The sequence below is a fragment of the Oncorhynchus nerka genome, linkage group LG3 (genome assembly GCF_034236695.1).
Source record: "Oncorhynchus nerka isolate Pitt River linkage group LG3, Oner_Uvic_2.0, whole genome shotgun sequence".
Classification (NCBI taxonomy): Eukaryota; Metazoa; Chordata; class Actinopteri; order Salmoniformes; family Salmonidae; genus Oncorhynchus; species Oncorhynchus nerka.
The window spans coordinates 61,250,644-61,266,959 of NC_088398.1; the positions used below are offsets into that span (position 1 = coordinate 61,250,644).

Sequence of the window (16,316 nt, forward strand, 5' to 3'; positions counted from 1 at the left end):
TGTGCAGGCATTAAATAGATGTGTGCAGGCATTAAGTAGATGTGTGCAGGCATTAAATAGATGTGTGCAGGCATTATGTAAATGTGTGCAGGCATTATGTAGATGTGTGCAGGCATTATGTGTGTGTGTGTGTGTGCAGGTAATGTGTGTGTGTGTGTGCAGGTAATGTGTATGTGAGTGTGCAGGTGATGTGTATGTGAGTGTGCAGATATTGTGTTGTACAGAGCAGTGCCAGCTGTCAGAGGGGAAGTGTTAAAAGGCCTGAGGGATTTAAACTCTCCAGGCCTGCCAAGCTCACTGTCTGTCTGGACAATAGGCTGGAGCCCTCTCCTGCCCTCCAACCCCCTCTCCTGTCCTTCTACCTTCCCCTCTCCTACCCTTCTACCTTCCCCTCTCCTGCCCTTCCCCACTCCCATTCCCTATTTCCTGCCCTCCTCCTCCCCTCTATCCTGCTCATCTGCTCTCTACCTTCCCTCCATCCCTCTCTCATGTCCCCCCGCCTCCCCCTCCTGCTCCCCTCTCCTTAACTCATTCCCCCTCCTTCTTTCCTCCTTCACTGTCCTCCCCTCCAGCCAACCCCTCTCCATGAATAAACCTGTCTCTCTCTCTCATCAGTCCTGCTTAGTGTTTCTCTCTCAGGACAGATGAAGGGAGCACCTCCTTTTACACCTCCTCCTCCTCTGTCAGCATCTGTCCGTTGGCTTCCTGTCCTATCTGTGCTATCTCCCTCTATTTTCTCTGTCTAAGAGGCAAGCTGTGTCCCAGTGCCCATCAATCAGCCCCCATTCTCTACTCAACAGATCTCTATCAGCTCTCTACTCTCTCTCTTCCTCTCTCTACTGTACCTGTCTCTTTCTCTCTCTCTCCCTCTCACTCTAGCTCTCTTTACCCCCATCTCTTTCTCTCCCTGTCTTTGTTCTGAGTATATACCACTACAGACCTGTACTGTACTCTATCTGAGTGTATTGAGGGCTGCTTAGACAATAACGAGATTGCCTGATTGATTGACTGATTGTTTGATTGACGATACTCACGTGTGCAGGCCATAGTGGGTGGGTCTCTCGCAGCTCTGTAGAAAGCCTTCTCACAGTGGCAGACAGCAGCCCCCTCTCCATAGCTGAAACTGTGAGGGGGACACTTAGAACACTTGATGTTCCCCGCAAACGCCTTGTAGAAGCCTGGTCGACACGCTGCAGAGAGAGAGAGACAGACACATGTATATGGTTATATATGGCAGGGCAACAGACACATGTATATGGTTATATATGGCAGGGCAACAGACACATGTATATGGTTATATATGGCAGGATAACAGACACACGTATATGGTTATATATGGCAGGATAACAGACACACGTATATGGTTATATATGGCAGGATAACAGACACACGTATATGGTTATATATGGCAGGACAACAGACACATGTATATGGTTATATATGGCAGGGCAACAGACACATGTATATGGTTATATATGGCAGGACAACAGACACACGTATATGGTTATATATGGCAGGATAACAGACACACGTATATGGTTATATATGGCAGGACAACAGACACACGTATATGGTTATATATGGCAGGACAACAGACACACGTATATGGTTATATATGGCAGGATAACAGACACATAGATATGGTTATATATGGCAGGATAACAGACACACGTATATGGTTATATATGGCAGGATAACAGACACACGTATATGGTTATATATGGCAGGACAACAGACACACGTATATGGTTATATATGGCAGGACAACAGACACATGTATATGGTTATATATGGCAGGATAACAGACACATGTATATGGTTATATATGGCAGGACAACAGACACATGTATATGGTTATATATGGCAGGATAACAGACACATGTATATGGTTATATATGGCAGGATAACAGACACATAGATATGGTTATATATGGCAGGATAACAGACACACGTATATGGTTATATATGGCAGGATAACAGACACACGTATATGGTTATATATGGCAGGACAACAGACACACGTATATGGTTATATATGGCAGGACAACAGACACATGTATATGGTTATATATGGCAGGATAACAGACACATGTATATGGTTATATATGGCAGGACAACAGACACATGTATATGGTTATATATGGCAGGATAACAGACACATGTATATGGTTATATATGGCAGGATAACAGACACATGTATATGGTTATATATGGCAGGACAACAGACACAGAGATATGGTTATATATGGCAGGATAACAGACACATGTATATGGTTATATATGGCAGGACAACAGACACATGTATATGGTTAAATATGGCAGGATAACAGACACAGGTATATGGTTATATATGGCAGGATAACAGACACAGAGATATGGGTACATAAGGCAGGATAACAGACACAGAGATATGGTTATATATGGCAGGATGACAGACAAATGTATATGGTTATATATGGCAGGATAACATACACATATATATGGTTATATATGGCAGGATAACATGTACAGTGCCTTGCGAAAGTATTCGGCCCCCTTGAACTTTGCGACCTTTTGCCACATTTCAGGCTTCAAACATAAAGATATAAAACTGTATTTTTTTGTGAAGAATCAACAACAAGTGGGACACAATCATGAAGTGGAACGACATTTATTGGATATTTCAAACTTTTTTAACAAATCAAAAACTGAAAAATTGGGCGTGCAACATTATTCAGCCCCTTTACTTTCAGTGCAGCAAACTCTCTCCAGAAGTTCAGTGAGGATCTCTGAATGATCCCATGTTGACCTAAATGACTAATGATGATAAATACAATCCACCTGTGTGTAATCAAGTCTCCGTATAAATGCACCTGCACTGTGATAGTCTCAGAGGTCCGTTAAAAGCGCAGAGAGCATCATGAAGAACAAGGAACACACCAGGCAGGTCCGAGATACTGTTGTGAAGAAGTTTAAAGCCGGATTTGGATACAAAAAGATTTCCCAAGCTTTAAACATCCCAAGGAGCACTGTGCAAGCGATAATATTGAAATGGAAGGAGTATCAGACCACTGCAAATCTACCAAGACCTGGCCGTCCCTCTAAACTTTCAGCTCATACAAGGAGAAGACTGATCAGAGATGCAGCCAAGAGGTCCATGATCACTCTGGATGAACTGCAGAGATCTACAGCTGAGGTGGGAGACTCTGTCCATAGGACAACAATCAGTCGTATATTGCACAAATCTGGCCTTTATGGAAGAGTGGCAAGAAGAAAGCCATTTCTTAACGATATCCATAAAAAGTGTTGTTTAAAGTTTGCCACAAGCCACCTGGGAGACACACCAAACATGTGGAAGAAGGTGCTCTGGTCAGATGAAACCAAAATTGAACTTTTTGGCAACAATGCAAAACGTTATGTTTGGCGTAAAAGCAACACAGCTCATCACCCTGAACACCACATCCCCACTGTCAAACATGGTGGTGGCAGCATCATGGTTTGGGCCTGCTTTTCTTCAGCAGGGACAGGGAAGATGGTTAAAATTGATGGGAAGATGGATGGAGCCAAATACAGGACCATTCTGGAAGAAAACCTGATGGAGTCTGCAAAAGACCTGAGACTGGGACGGAGATTTGTCTTCCAACAAGACAATGATCCAAAACATAAAGCAAAATCTACAATGGAATGGTTAAAAAATAAACATATCCAGGTGTTAGAATGGCCAAGTCAAAGTCCAGACCTGAATCCAATCGAGAATCTGTGGAAAGAACTGAAAACTGCTGTTCACAAATGCTCTCCATCCAACCTCACTGAGCTCGAGCTGTTTTGCAAGGAGGAATGGGAAAAAAATTCAGTCTCTCGATGTGCAAAACTGATAGAGACATACCCCTAGCGACTTACAGCTGTAATCGCAGCAAAAGGTGGCTCTACAAAGTATTAACTTAAGGGGGCTGAATAATTTTGCACGCCCAATTTTTCAGTTTTGGATTTGTTAAAAAAGTTTGAAATATCCAATAAATGTCGTTCCACTTCATGAGTGTGTCCCACTTGTTGTTGATTCTTCACAAAAAAATACAGTTTTATATCTTTATGTTTGAGGCCTGAAATGTGGCAAAAGGTCGTAAAGTTCAAGGGGGCCGAATACTTTCGCAAGGCACTGTATATGGTTATATATGGCAGGATAACATGTATATGGTTATATATGGAAGGACAACAGACACAGAGATATGGGTACATATGGCAGGATAACAGACACAGAGATATGGTTATATATGGCAGGACAACAGACACAGAGATATGGTTATATATGGCAGGATAACAGACACAGAGATATGGTTATATATGGCAGGATAACAGACACAGAGATATGGTTATATATGGCAGGATAAACTAAAGACTTAAAGAGTAAATATAAGGTGAATAACAGACACAGATATTGTAAGGATAACAGACACAGAGATATGGTTATAAGGCAGGATAACAGACACAATGACTTAAATGTAAATGTAAATGTTATATATGGCAGGATAACAGACACAGATATATGGTTATATATGGCAGGATAACAGACACAGAGATATGGTTATATATGGCAGGATAACAGACACAGAGATATGGGTACATATGGCAGGATAACAGACACAGAGATATGGTTATATATGGCAGGACAACAGACACAGAGATATGCAGGATAACAGACACAGAGAAATATATATGGCAGGATAACAGACACAGAGATATGGTTATATATGGCAGGATAACAGACACAGAGATATGGTTATATATGGCAGGATAACAGACACAGAGATATGGATGGCAGGATAACAGACACAGAGATATGGTTATATATGGCAGGATAACAGACACAGAGATATGGTTATATATAGGATAACAGACACAGAGATATGGTTATATATGGCAGGATAACAGACACAGAGATATGGTTATATATGGCAGGATAACAGACACAGAGATATGGTTATATATGGCAGGATAACAGACACAGAGATATGGTTATATATGGCAGGATAACAGACACAGAGATATGGTTATATATGGCAGGATAACAGACACAGAGATATGGTTATATATGGCAGGATAACATACACAGATATATGGTTATATATGGCAGGATAACAGACACAGAGATATGGTTATATATGGCAGGATAACAGACACAGAGATATGGTTATATATGGCAGGACAACAGACACAGAGATATGGTTATATATGGCAGGATAACAGACACAGAGATATGGTTATATATGGCAGGATAACAGACACAGATATATGGTTATATATGGCAGGATAACAGACACAGAGATATGGTTATATATGGCAGGATAACAGACACAGAGATATGGTTTTTGGCAGGATAACAGACATAGAGATATGGTTATATATGGCAGGATAACAGACAATGACAGCTCCTCCCACTAAATCTAGTTTAAAACTGTGCTTTAACATCAGCAAATGGACAAAAGAGAAGGCGAGATGGTATCAAATGGACTGTTAGACACAGTGAAAGGACAATGGCTTAGACTGCAAATACAATCTGTTGACCTTATGATATTAATCTCTACTGATTTATATCCAGAACGATGAGGAAAATGAACTATATTGAAAGCAGTGAAGAGAAAAAAACTCCCTCTATTCTCCTCTTCCTTTCTTCTCCTAAACTCCCTTGCGCTCCATCTCCCTCTCTCCCTCCCCATCTCTCTCTCCCTCCCCATCTCTCGCTCCCTCCCCCCTCTCGCTCCCTCTCCCTGCAGTCTGCTCCTAAAGCCTGTCTGCCTCAGGGACAAATGGCCTTTCAAATCCCTCTCAGCCTTTAACCGATGGTACCACACACACGCACACACACACACACACACACGCACGCACGCACACACGCATGAATGCACACAACCACACACACCAGGGTTTCCGTTAGCCAGTAATAGCCGGCTTTTGGCCTATAAAAAAAATGGAAAAGCTGATAAATAAAATTGGCACCGGCCAATTGTCCCGGAGGAGAAAAAAAATCCCATTGCGAAATAATGCTTTTTAGCCTATCATTGATGGAAATACCAGTCGCAGGAAATACGTCTGACTGGTCATGCTTATCGGTCTGTAGGTTCATTTAATTACATTTGTGTTTGTGTGTACAGTATATTGGTTATGTATCTTAATTATCACATGCATACAGCATACAGATACAGAGCCTTTGAGCAGAAAACCTGTCAGACAGCCGAGAGCAGCTGCAGCAGCATATCAAACAGCAAGGGAAGGCTTCATCAGCGTGTCACACTGTGCAATGAGCTGGAGGCAGTAGGCTATGCATTTTGAAAACATATACGTAATTGTTTGAAAGCTGAACGTTTTAATACACATTATGAGGCATGTCTTACCTTGCTTCAAAGTAGCCTATTACATCTCCTGTCTTCCTAAATTTCCTATGGATATTTTAATCTCTGTCACATGAAAAGCTTGCATGTGCGAGCGTTTTGACAAGGGTGTTTTCTCGCTAATTGCATTATGGAATGAACATTCGCACCTAGACTACTGCCTTGTGAACATTGCTGCGTTTATAATGTGAAGAAATAATAGTTTATCAACATTTTAAACTAAACCTTCTGATCTGATCCATCAGCCTTATTGCTTTTTAACGTTTCTTGATGTAACCTCGGCCTGCGGGTTGAATTAAATCGGGATCTATCTTCCTACAACTGTACCGGAATCTGTTTGGAATAGGCGTTTTCTTTCTCGACAAGCTGACCAATAGAAAAGGTACGTTTTTCTACTATGGGTGATAGTAGATTGACATAGGCTAGTGATTTTGCTGTTCGTTTGCTGTTCAGATTGGATGAGGAAAAGGAAATGTGGACAATGATTCTAACAAGTTCAAAGTGCACATCAGAATTGGGTAAGAAGGACTGCACATCGTTGCATATTGGACTTGCATGTTTTGTTCATATTAATTACCATAATCTAAATATGATTTCTGTCATTCTGAGCCCCGTGGGTGGACTCCTTAATCAGGTTACCCACCCAATGCATATGGGTCCGGCAGATTTCTCAAAAGTCCGGTAAATTAAAATGTTGTCGGTCAAATGTATGCCGACACATTTTCCTGACCCACACTCCATCCTCAGAGGAGAATTCCACTTCTGGGGCTCATCGATTTAACAAGGTAACACTGAGCCTTCTGAGGGCTTCACCTTGAAGACTGAGAGTCTTGAGTTGTAGATGGAGTCTCTCCATTTCTCCCTGATAAATGAACCTAGAGGAGAGCAAGAAGCCCTGAAACAACACCCACTTAGATCAAATGTGAGCAATTAGGACAGGACAATCACACACACACACACACACACACACACACACACACACACACACACACACACACACACACACTGCAGAACCCCTCCCGTCAACACACACATAGCTGCAGTATCAATATGATGAGTGATATCCTCTACAGTGGCCCAAGGTTGCCTGTGCCATTAACCTCTGGTACAGTACGTGGCTTTATACATGGCCTTGATTCACACACTACAACTCACTTATTCCCTTAGCAGTTTTAAACTGTCAACCTAATGATGCTGCTGTCTGACCACACACAGCTGAGGGATGAGACACACATGCATACACACATGAACACACACACACACACACACCAAAACCTCCTGCTAAAATGGACTCGCCAATTAAACAACGGTTAAAAAACACCAACAATACAAGAACTAAGACCTTGCAGCCGGCTTCAATAGAATGTGATCTCTGGAATTGAAACAACGGCTAAATTCATACAAGAGGGATTTGATTAACTGCCTAATCATTTGATACCTTTGTGAATTACTTGTACATTCTAAAATGACTGTGGTGAGTTTTGAGACAGGGTTTGCCCTGTGTAAATAGGACCAATACAATACATCTATCAGCATAAAGTAATGGCTGCAAGTTAACATGTATTAATTTAACATGTATTTCTTCCAACATGACAAGACGACTTCCTAGGCTGTGCTGTTGTTGATGTGGTAACGTTGTTTATATTAGACCCGAACGTCAAACAAAACACTGTATCAACCCTGATTCTGAGAGGGAGAGAGAGAGAGAGAAAAAGAGTGATGCTAGAGGTAAGAGAGCCAGAGAGAGTGTTTCTGCGTGCATGGTTTGTGTGTGCTGGACAGTGCTGGTCAAAGAGGGGGAGCATTCTACATACAGATCATACCCTAACCTGGGGGCCTGGGGGGATGGGCTGAATTTAGGTCTGCCTCCCAAGGTTAACGAGCTCTGGAAGTCATCCACCACACAACCCCAGATACACCTACAGAACCTCTGAAGCTGGGCTCTGGGCCCTGAGACACAGACAGCAGCTTGGACTGACTGACCGGGTCCTTCACCCACTGGACTAAAACTGTCCAGGAGAAGAGAGGAGCAGAGCACCATGAGAGCTCAGGCATAGCCCAGAACAGATGTGTAGGGAGTGTGAGTGTATATTCGTGTGTGTGTGTGTAAGTGTGTGTATCTTTGTGCTCTCAGCTCGGTGGGCGATGGATCTCTCGTGGACTTCTCGTGGCGGCGAAGAGCAGCGATTCCAAGAGAAGCACAATTCTGCAGCATTTACTAGCAGAACCACATCAACAAATGTTGCAGAATAGTTCAGCTCTTGAAATCAAAGAAAGCGTGAGGCGAAGCAGGCAGGGGATGAGATATCGTGGAGGTGGGATGTATCTGGATAGCATTATGTGTGTGTGTGTGTGGGTGCCTGTGTGTAACGTGGTAAGGATGAGATATTGTGGAGCTGAGATGTGGTACTGTTGGATATGGAGAATGAGCTTTTTTTCAATCCTGTTCCACAAAAAGCGGTTATCTCCTCTCCCTGATGAAAAACTCTTCCTTTCTCTGGGCTAAGGGTAAACACCACTAGTCTCACTATCTGTGTGTAGCTGTGTGTATACATGCCATTCATATTACTACTACACTGCCATCCCGTTTCCCACCCCACTCTATGTAGATTAGATCATCTATCATCCCCATAGACTAAATGTAGCCTACAAAATGCAGCTATACAGTATATAGGTGCAGTTAGGTGTAGATAATATTGACTATATAGTGTCATTTGACTTGTTTGACATAGAGGAGCTATCTGATTAAGTTACGGCACTAACATTACAATAGCAACAACAAGACAAGTCAGACACTTTCCCCACATACATGTAAGGTTACCTATAGTGGCGGTAGGTAGCCTGGCGGGTAGGAGCATTGGGCCAGTAACCGAAAGGTTGCTGGATCGAATCCCCAAGCTGACAAGGTAAAAATCTGTTCTGCCCATGAGCAAGGCAGTTAACCCACTGTTCCCCAGGCGCCAATGACGTGGATGTTGATTTTAGGCAGCCCCCCCAGCACCTCCCTGATTCAGAGGGGTTGGGTAAAATGCGGAAGACACATTTCAGTTAAATGCATTCAGTTGTACAACTGAACTAGGTATCCCTCTTTCTCTATCCAGGTCCGTTAGAAGGGAGTGACATCTCTCCTAGAATAAGATGCAGCCATGGGACATGTTCTATCCTGTGAGATTACAAACATCCACTCTAGCAACACCAGATTTGCTCACCTCACTAAATGTTATTTAGCTCTGCTAAGGGATCTATCTCTCAGATACCATTGAACAATGACACGCGTCTAGAGTGAAGCTGTGATCATTGATCCTCATTAAAATAGCAAAAGGGTTCCTCTGTGTTATAGTGAGTGAGAGAGCGTAATATTTACTGTTCATTCTAATTGTTTATTTCACTTTTGTTTATTACTTCACTTACTTTGGCAAATGTATAATACTAAAAAAAAAAAAACGTATTTAACTAGGAATGACAGTTAAGAACAAATTCTTATTTACAATGACGGCTTACCGGGGTACTGTGTTCCTGCCTTGTTTAGGGGTAGAACGACAGATTTTTACATCGTCAGCTCGGCGATTCGATCAAGCAACTTTTCGGTTATTGGCCCAGCGCTCTAACCACAAGGCTACCTGCCGCCCCAATGTTAACATATGTTTCCCATGCCAATAATGCCCTTGAATTGAATCGAATTGAGAGATGTCAGCTTTGATTATGAGGCTGAGTCCTCCTCCTCTTTCTCTCCCCCCCCCCTCTCTCCCTTCTTCACACTCCTCTGCTCTTCGTCTGTTGTGTTTACATCTTGACATTTGAGAGATCACTCTCTGAGCCGTGTTTTTCTCCCCCGAGCCTCCCTCTTCACCTTGATGTTCCTTATCTAATCTCAGCTATTACAACCCAGATCTCAATCTCTACATGGCATTTAGCATCCACATGAACTGTTTACTGTGTTTGTGTGTGTGTGTGTGTGTGTGTGAGAGAGTGAGTGAGACAGTGTGTTTCTGTTTCAAATGTTGTTAGTCAGATGTAAAGGATATACATGGTATAATCATCCAATAAAGTACTTACTTACAGGTTCATTCTCGGCAATGCAACAACAATAAAAAATAATCAAATCTAATAATACGAACATAAAGTAAGTAGCTCAGTAGAATATAATAAATATTTTAGCATAAGTATAATACAGGAAGCCAGTTTATAGTCCTGTGTATTGGGATAGAGGCGGATGGGGGCAGTGTATAAACTGAGCAGTATAATAAGAGTCTGGTAGTATTAGTTGTGATGTGTGTGTAGCATGAATGTATTGTATATGTGTGCGTCTGTATGTCTGTGTGTGTGCATGAGTGAGTGTGACGGGATTCTTCCTGGGAAGGAGAGGAGGACCAAAACGCAGCGTGGTTGAAGTTCATGGTTCTTTAATTAGAAAACTGAACATGAACACATAACCAAAACAACAAACGTGAAACCCGAAAACAGTCCCGTGTGGCACAAACACTGACACAGGAGACAATCACCCACAAAACCCAACACAAAAGGCTACCTAAATTTAGGCTACCTAAATATGGCTCCCAATCAGAGACAATGACTAACACCTGCCTCTGATTGAGAACCATATCAGGCCCAAACACAGAAACAGACAAACAAGACATCCAACATAGAATGCCCACTCAGATCACACCCTGACCAAACAAAACATAGAAACATACAAAGCAAACTATGGTCAGGGTGTGACAGTGAGTGCATGTATGCTAACGTGTGGGGAATCAGAGCAAGTGCTCATTCCAGTTTAAGTGTTCAGCAGTCTGATGGCTTGTAGATAGAAACTGTCTCTAAGCCTGTTGGTATCAGACCTCATGCCCAACGGTAAGGGAGAAAACAGTGGCTGGGGTGTGTGAGGTCCTTGATGATGCTGCGTGCCTTTCTCAGGCACCGTTTCGAGGAGATGGAGGGTTGGGAGCTGGAGGGTCTTGCGGTCGTGGACGAAGCCCATACCAGGCGTGATGCAACTGGCCGGGACGCTCTCAATGGTGTATTGGTAGCATTTGAAGAGGACCCAGGGCGGCATGTTGAATTTCTTCAGCCGCCTTAGGAAGTTGAGATGCTGTTGTACCATCTTGACAAGAGTGATGGTGTTGTTGGTACATGACAAGTCCTCAGTGATTTTGTATTTGTATTTACTATGGACCCCCATTAGCTGCTGCCAAGGATGACAAATCTTTTTATTCATGTAGGTTACACTGTTCCAAAAAATGTATCCTGTTGTCCCACATTTGGGTATTTTAAATGTGGTCATCCTACCTGAACCAGGTTGCAGGCACTGGTTAATGTTTGAAGTTTTTTCTTGAATGGACAGCTTGATGAAAGCCAGTTTATATTTAGGTCACCCAGAAAATATACCTCTCTGTTGATATCACATACATTATCAAGCATTTCACACTTATTATCCAGATACTGACTGTTAGTACTTGGTTTATAGCAACGTCCCACAATAATGGGCTTCAGGTGAGGCAGGTGAACCTGTAGCCATATTACTTCAACAGCATTTGACATGATATCCTTAGGAATGATTACAGGAATGTGGTTCTGAATATAAACAGCAACAACACACCCACCACCCCATTGGCATTCCTGTCTCTTCTGAAGAGGTTGTAAACATGTATTGGTACTAGAGGTCGACCGATTAATCGGAATGGCCAATTAATTAGGGCCGATTTCAAGTTTTCATAACAATCGGACACCGATTTGGACTATTTTTCTTCTTTTTTTGTATTTATTTAACTAGGCAAGTCAGTTAAGAACACATTCTTATTTTCAATGACTGCCTAGGAATGGTGGGTTAACTGCCTTGTTCAGGGGCAGAACGACAGATTTTTACCTTGTCAGCTCGGGGATTCAATCTTGCAACCTTACAGTTAACTAGTCCAACGCTCTAACCACCTGCCTCTCATTGCACTCCACAAGGAGCCTGCCTGTTACACGAATGTAGTAAGAAGCCAAGGTAATTTGATAGCTACCATTAAACTTATCTTATAAAAAACAATCAATGAATCAATCAATCATAATCACTAGTTAACTACACATGGTTGATGATATTACTAGTTTATCTAGCTTGTCCTGCGTTGCATATAATCGATACGGTGCGCATTCACGAAAAAGGACTGTTGTTGCGCCAACGTGTACCTAACCATAAACTTGCCTTTCTTAAAATCAATACACAAGGAAATATTTTTAAACCTGCATATTTAGTTAATATTGCTTGCTAACATTTCTTTTAACTAGGTAAATTGTGTCACTTCTCTTGCAACAGAGTCGGGTATATGCAGCAGTTTGGGCCGCCTGGTTCGTTGCGAACTGTGTTAAGACTATTTCTTCCTAACAAAGACAGCCAACTTCACCAAACGGGGGATGATTTAACAAAAGAGCATTTGCAAAAAAAGCACAATCGTTGCACGACTGTACCTACCCATAAACATCAATGCCTTTCTTAAAATCAATACACAGAAGTATATATTTTTAAACCTGCATATTTAGCTAAAAGAAATCCAGGTTAGCAGGCAATATTAACCAGGTGAAATTGTGTCACTTCTCTTGCATTCATTGCACGCAGAGTCAGGGTATATGCAACAGTTTGGGAAGCCTGGCTCGTTGCAAACTAATTTGCCAGAATTTTACGTAATTATGACATAACATTGAAGGTTGTACAATGTAACAGCAATATTTAGACTTATGGATGCCACCCGTTAGATAAAATACGGAACGGTTCCTTATTTCACTGAAATAATAAACGTTTTGTTTTCGAAATGATAGTTTCCGGATTCGACCATATTAATGACCAAAGGCTCATATTTCTGTGTGTTATTATGTTATAATTAAGTCTATGATTTGATATTTGATAGAGCCGTCTGACTGAGCGATGGTAGGCAGCACCAGGCTCGTAAGCATTCATTCAAACAGCACATTCGTGCTTTTTGCCAGCAGCTCTTCGTTGTGCTTCAAGCATATCAACTCCCGAGATTAGGCTGGTGTAACAGATGTGAAATGGCTAGCTAGTTAGCAGGGTGCGCACTAATAGCATTTCAAACGTCACTCGCTCTGAGACTTGGAGTAGTTGTTCCCCTTGCTCTGCCAAGGATTTTGTGGAGCGATGGGTAACGATGCTTCGAGGGTGGCTGTTGTCGATGTGTTCCTGGTTCGAGCCCAGGTAGGGGCGAGGAGAGGGACGGAAGCTATACTGTTACACTGGCAATACTATAGTGCCTATAAGAACATCCAATAGTCAAAGGTATATGAAATAAAAATGGTATAGAGAGAAATAGTCCTATAAATACTATATTAAATACAACCTTAAACTTCTTACCTTGGAATATTGAAGTCTCATGTTAAAAGGAACCACCAGCTTTCATATGTTCTCATGTTCTGAGCAAGGAACTTAAACGTTAGCTTTTTTACATGGCACATATTGCACTTTTACTTTCTTCTCCAACACTTTGTTTTTGCCATATTTAAACCAAATTGAAAATGTTTCATTATTTATTTGAGGCTAAATTGATTTCCATTGATGTATTATATTAAGTTAAAATAAGTGTTCATTTCAGTATTGTTGTAATTGTCATTATTACAAATACATTTTTTAAAAATTGGCCGATTAATCAGTTTTTGGTCCTCCAATAATCGGTATCGGTATCGGCGTTGAAAAAAAATCATAATCGGTCGACCTCTAATTGGTACAGTACCACTGTATCATCAAAGGCACAGTTGAAGTCAGATGTTTACATACACCTTAGCCAAATACATTTAAACTCAGTTTCAGAATACCTGACATTGAATCCTAGTAAAAATTACCTGTCCTAGGTCAGTTAGGATCACCACTTTACTTTAAGAATGTGAAATGTCAGAATAATAGTAGAGAGAAGGATTTATTTCAGCTTTTATTTCTTTCATCACATTCCCAGTGGGTCAAAGGTTTACATACACTCAATTAGTATTTGGTAGCATTGCCTTTAAATTGTTTAACTTGGGTCAAACGCTTCGAGTAGCCTTCCACAAGATTCCCACAATAACTTGGGTGAAATTTTGGCCCATTCCTCCTGACAGAGCTGGTGTAACTGAGTCAGGTTTGTAGGCCACCTTGCTTGCACATGCTTTTTCAGTTCTGCCCACACATTTTCTATAGGATCGAGATCAGTGCTTTGTGATGGCCACTCCAATACCTCGACTTTGTTGTCCTTAAGCCATGTTGCCACAACTTTGGAAGTATGCTTGGGGTCATTGTCCATTTGGAAGACTGACTGATGTCTTGAGATGTTGCTTCAATATATGATGCCATCTATTTTGTGAAGTGCACCAGTCCCTCCTGCAGCAAAGCACCCCCACCACATGATGCTGCCATCCTGTGCTTCACAGTTGGGATGGTGCACTTCGGTTTGCAAGCGTCCCCCTTTTTCCTCCAAACATAACGATGGTCATTCTGGCCAAACAGTTCTATTTTTTGATTCATCAGATCAGATGCCATTTTTCCAGAAAGTATGATCTTTGTCCCCATGTGCAGTTGCAAACCGTTGGCTTTTTTATGGCGGTTTTGGAGCAGTTGTTTCTTCCTTGCTGAGCGGCCTTTCAGGTTATGTCAATATAGGACTCGTTTTACTGTGAATATAGATACTTTTGTACCTGTTTCCTCCAGCATCTTCACAAGGTCCTTTGCTGTTGTTCTGGGATTGATTTCCACTTTCGCAAACAAAGTACGTTCATCTCTAGGAGACAGGACGCGTCTCCTTCCTGAGCGGTATGACAGCTGCGTGGTCCCATAGGGTTTATACTTGCGTACTATTGTTTGTACAAACGTGGTACCTTCAGACGTTTGGAAATTGCTCCCAAGGATGAACCAGACTTGTGGAGGTCTACAATTTTTTTTCTGAGGTCTTGGCTGATTTCTTTTGATTTTCCCATGATGTCAAGCAGAGGCACTGAGTTTGAAGGTAGGCCTTGAAATACATCCACAGGTACACCTCCAATTGATTCAAATTATGTCAATTAGCCTATCAGAAGCTTCTAAAGCCATGACATAATTTTCTGCAATTTTCCAAGCTGTTTAAAGGCACAGTCAACTTAGTGCATGTAAACTTCTGACCCACTGGAATTGTGATACAGTGAATTATAAGTGAAATAATCTGTCTGTAAACAATTGTTGGAAAAATTATTTGTGTCATGCACAAAGTAGATGTCCTAACCAACTTGCCAAAACTATAGTTGGTTAACAAGACATTTGTGGAGTGGTTGAAAAAAGAGTTTTAATGACTCCAACCTAAACTTCAGATTTCAACTGTATTATCTAACATACTGTCTAGACTGGGCACACGCGCGCATGTTGATTTTGGACATCCACACCAGACACACAAGTTGAAATATCAAAACGAACTCTGAACCAACTGTAGTAATCTGGGGTCAGGTCGAAACACATTCAAAATGAATGGACATTTAGCTAGCTAGCGTATTTGTCCTGGGTTATAAACATTGGGTTGTTATTTTACCTGAAATGCACAAGGTCCTTTTTTTCTGGATCTTTGTAGAATTTCAACCTATTTTGAGTCGCACAAAATCATGTGTTCTCTATCCAGACATTTAATCCACAGATAAAAGGGGAAACAAATATTTTCTAGTAATCTCTCCTCCTTCATTAGTAATCTTCTTCTTATGTGGACTTTATGTCAGTTGGCAACCAACTTTAAGGTGCATTACCACCAACAACCCGACTGGAGTGTGGTCCTCAGTTCATCTTTCAATCAACCATGTGGGTCTATGGGACTGCAGGTAGCCTATTGGTTAGAGCGCTGGACTAGTAACCGAAAGGTTGCAAGATCAAATCCCAGAGTTGGCAATGTAAACACCTGTCATTCTGCCCCTGAAACAATGCAGTTAACCCACTGTTCCTAGGCAGTCATTGAAAATAAGAATTTGTTCTTAACT

The 16,316-nt window shown here is 41.6% G+C and overlaps 1 protein-coding gene across 1 annotated transcript in view; it reads right to left on the reverse strand.

Moving 5' to 3' along the window:
* Positions 1-16,316, reverse strand: part of LOC115116502 (ephrin type-A receptor 6-like) — a 299,058-nt gene that overhangs the window by 100,233 nt on the left and 182,509 nt on the right. Inside the window, exon 6 of the mRNA XM_065014150.1 lies at positions 1,035-1,190. Coding sequence (XP_064870222.1) covers positions 1,035-1,190 — 156 coding nt within the window. The remainder of the gene's footprint in view (positions 1-1,034; positions 1,191-16,316) is intronic.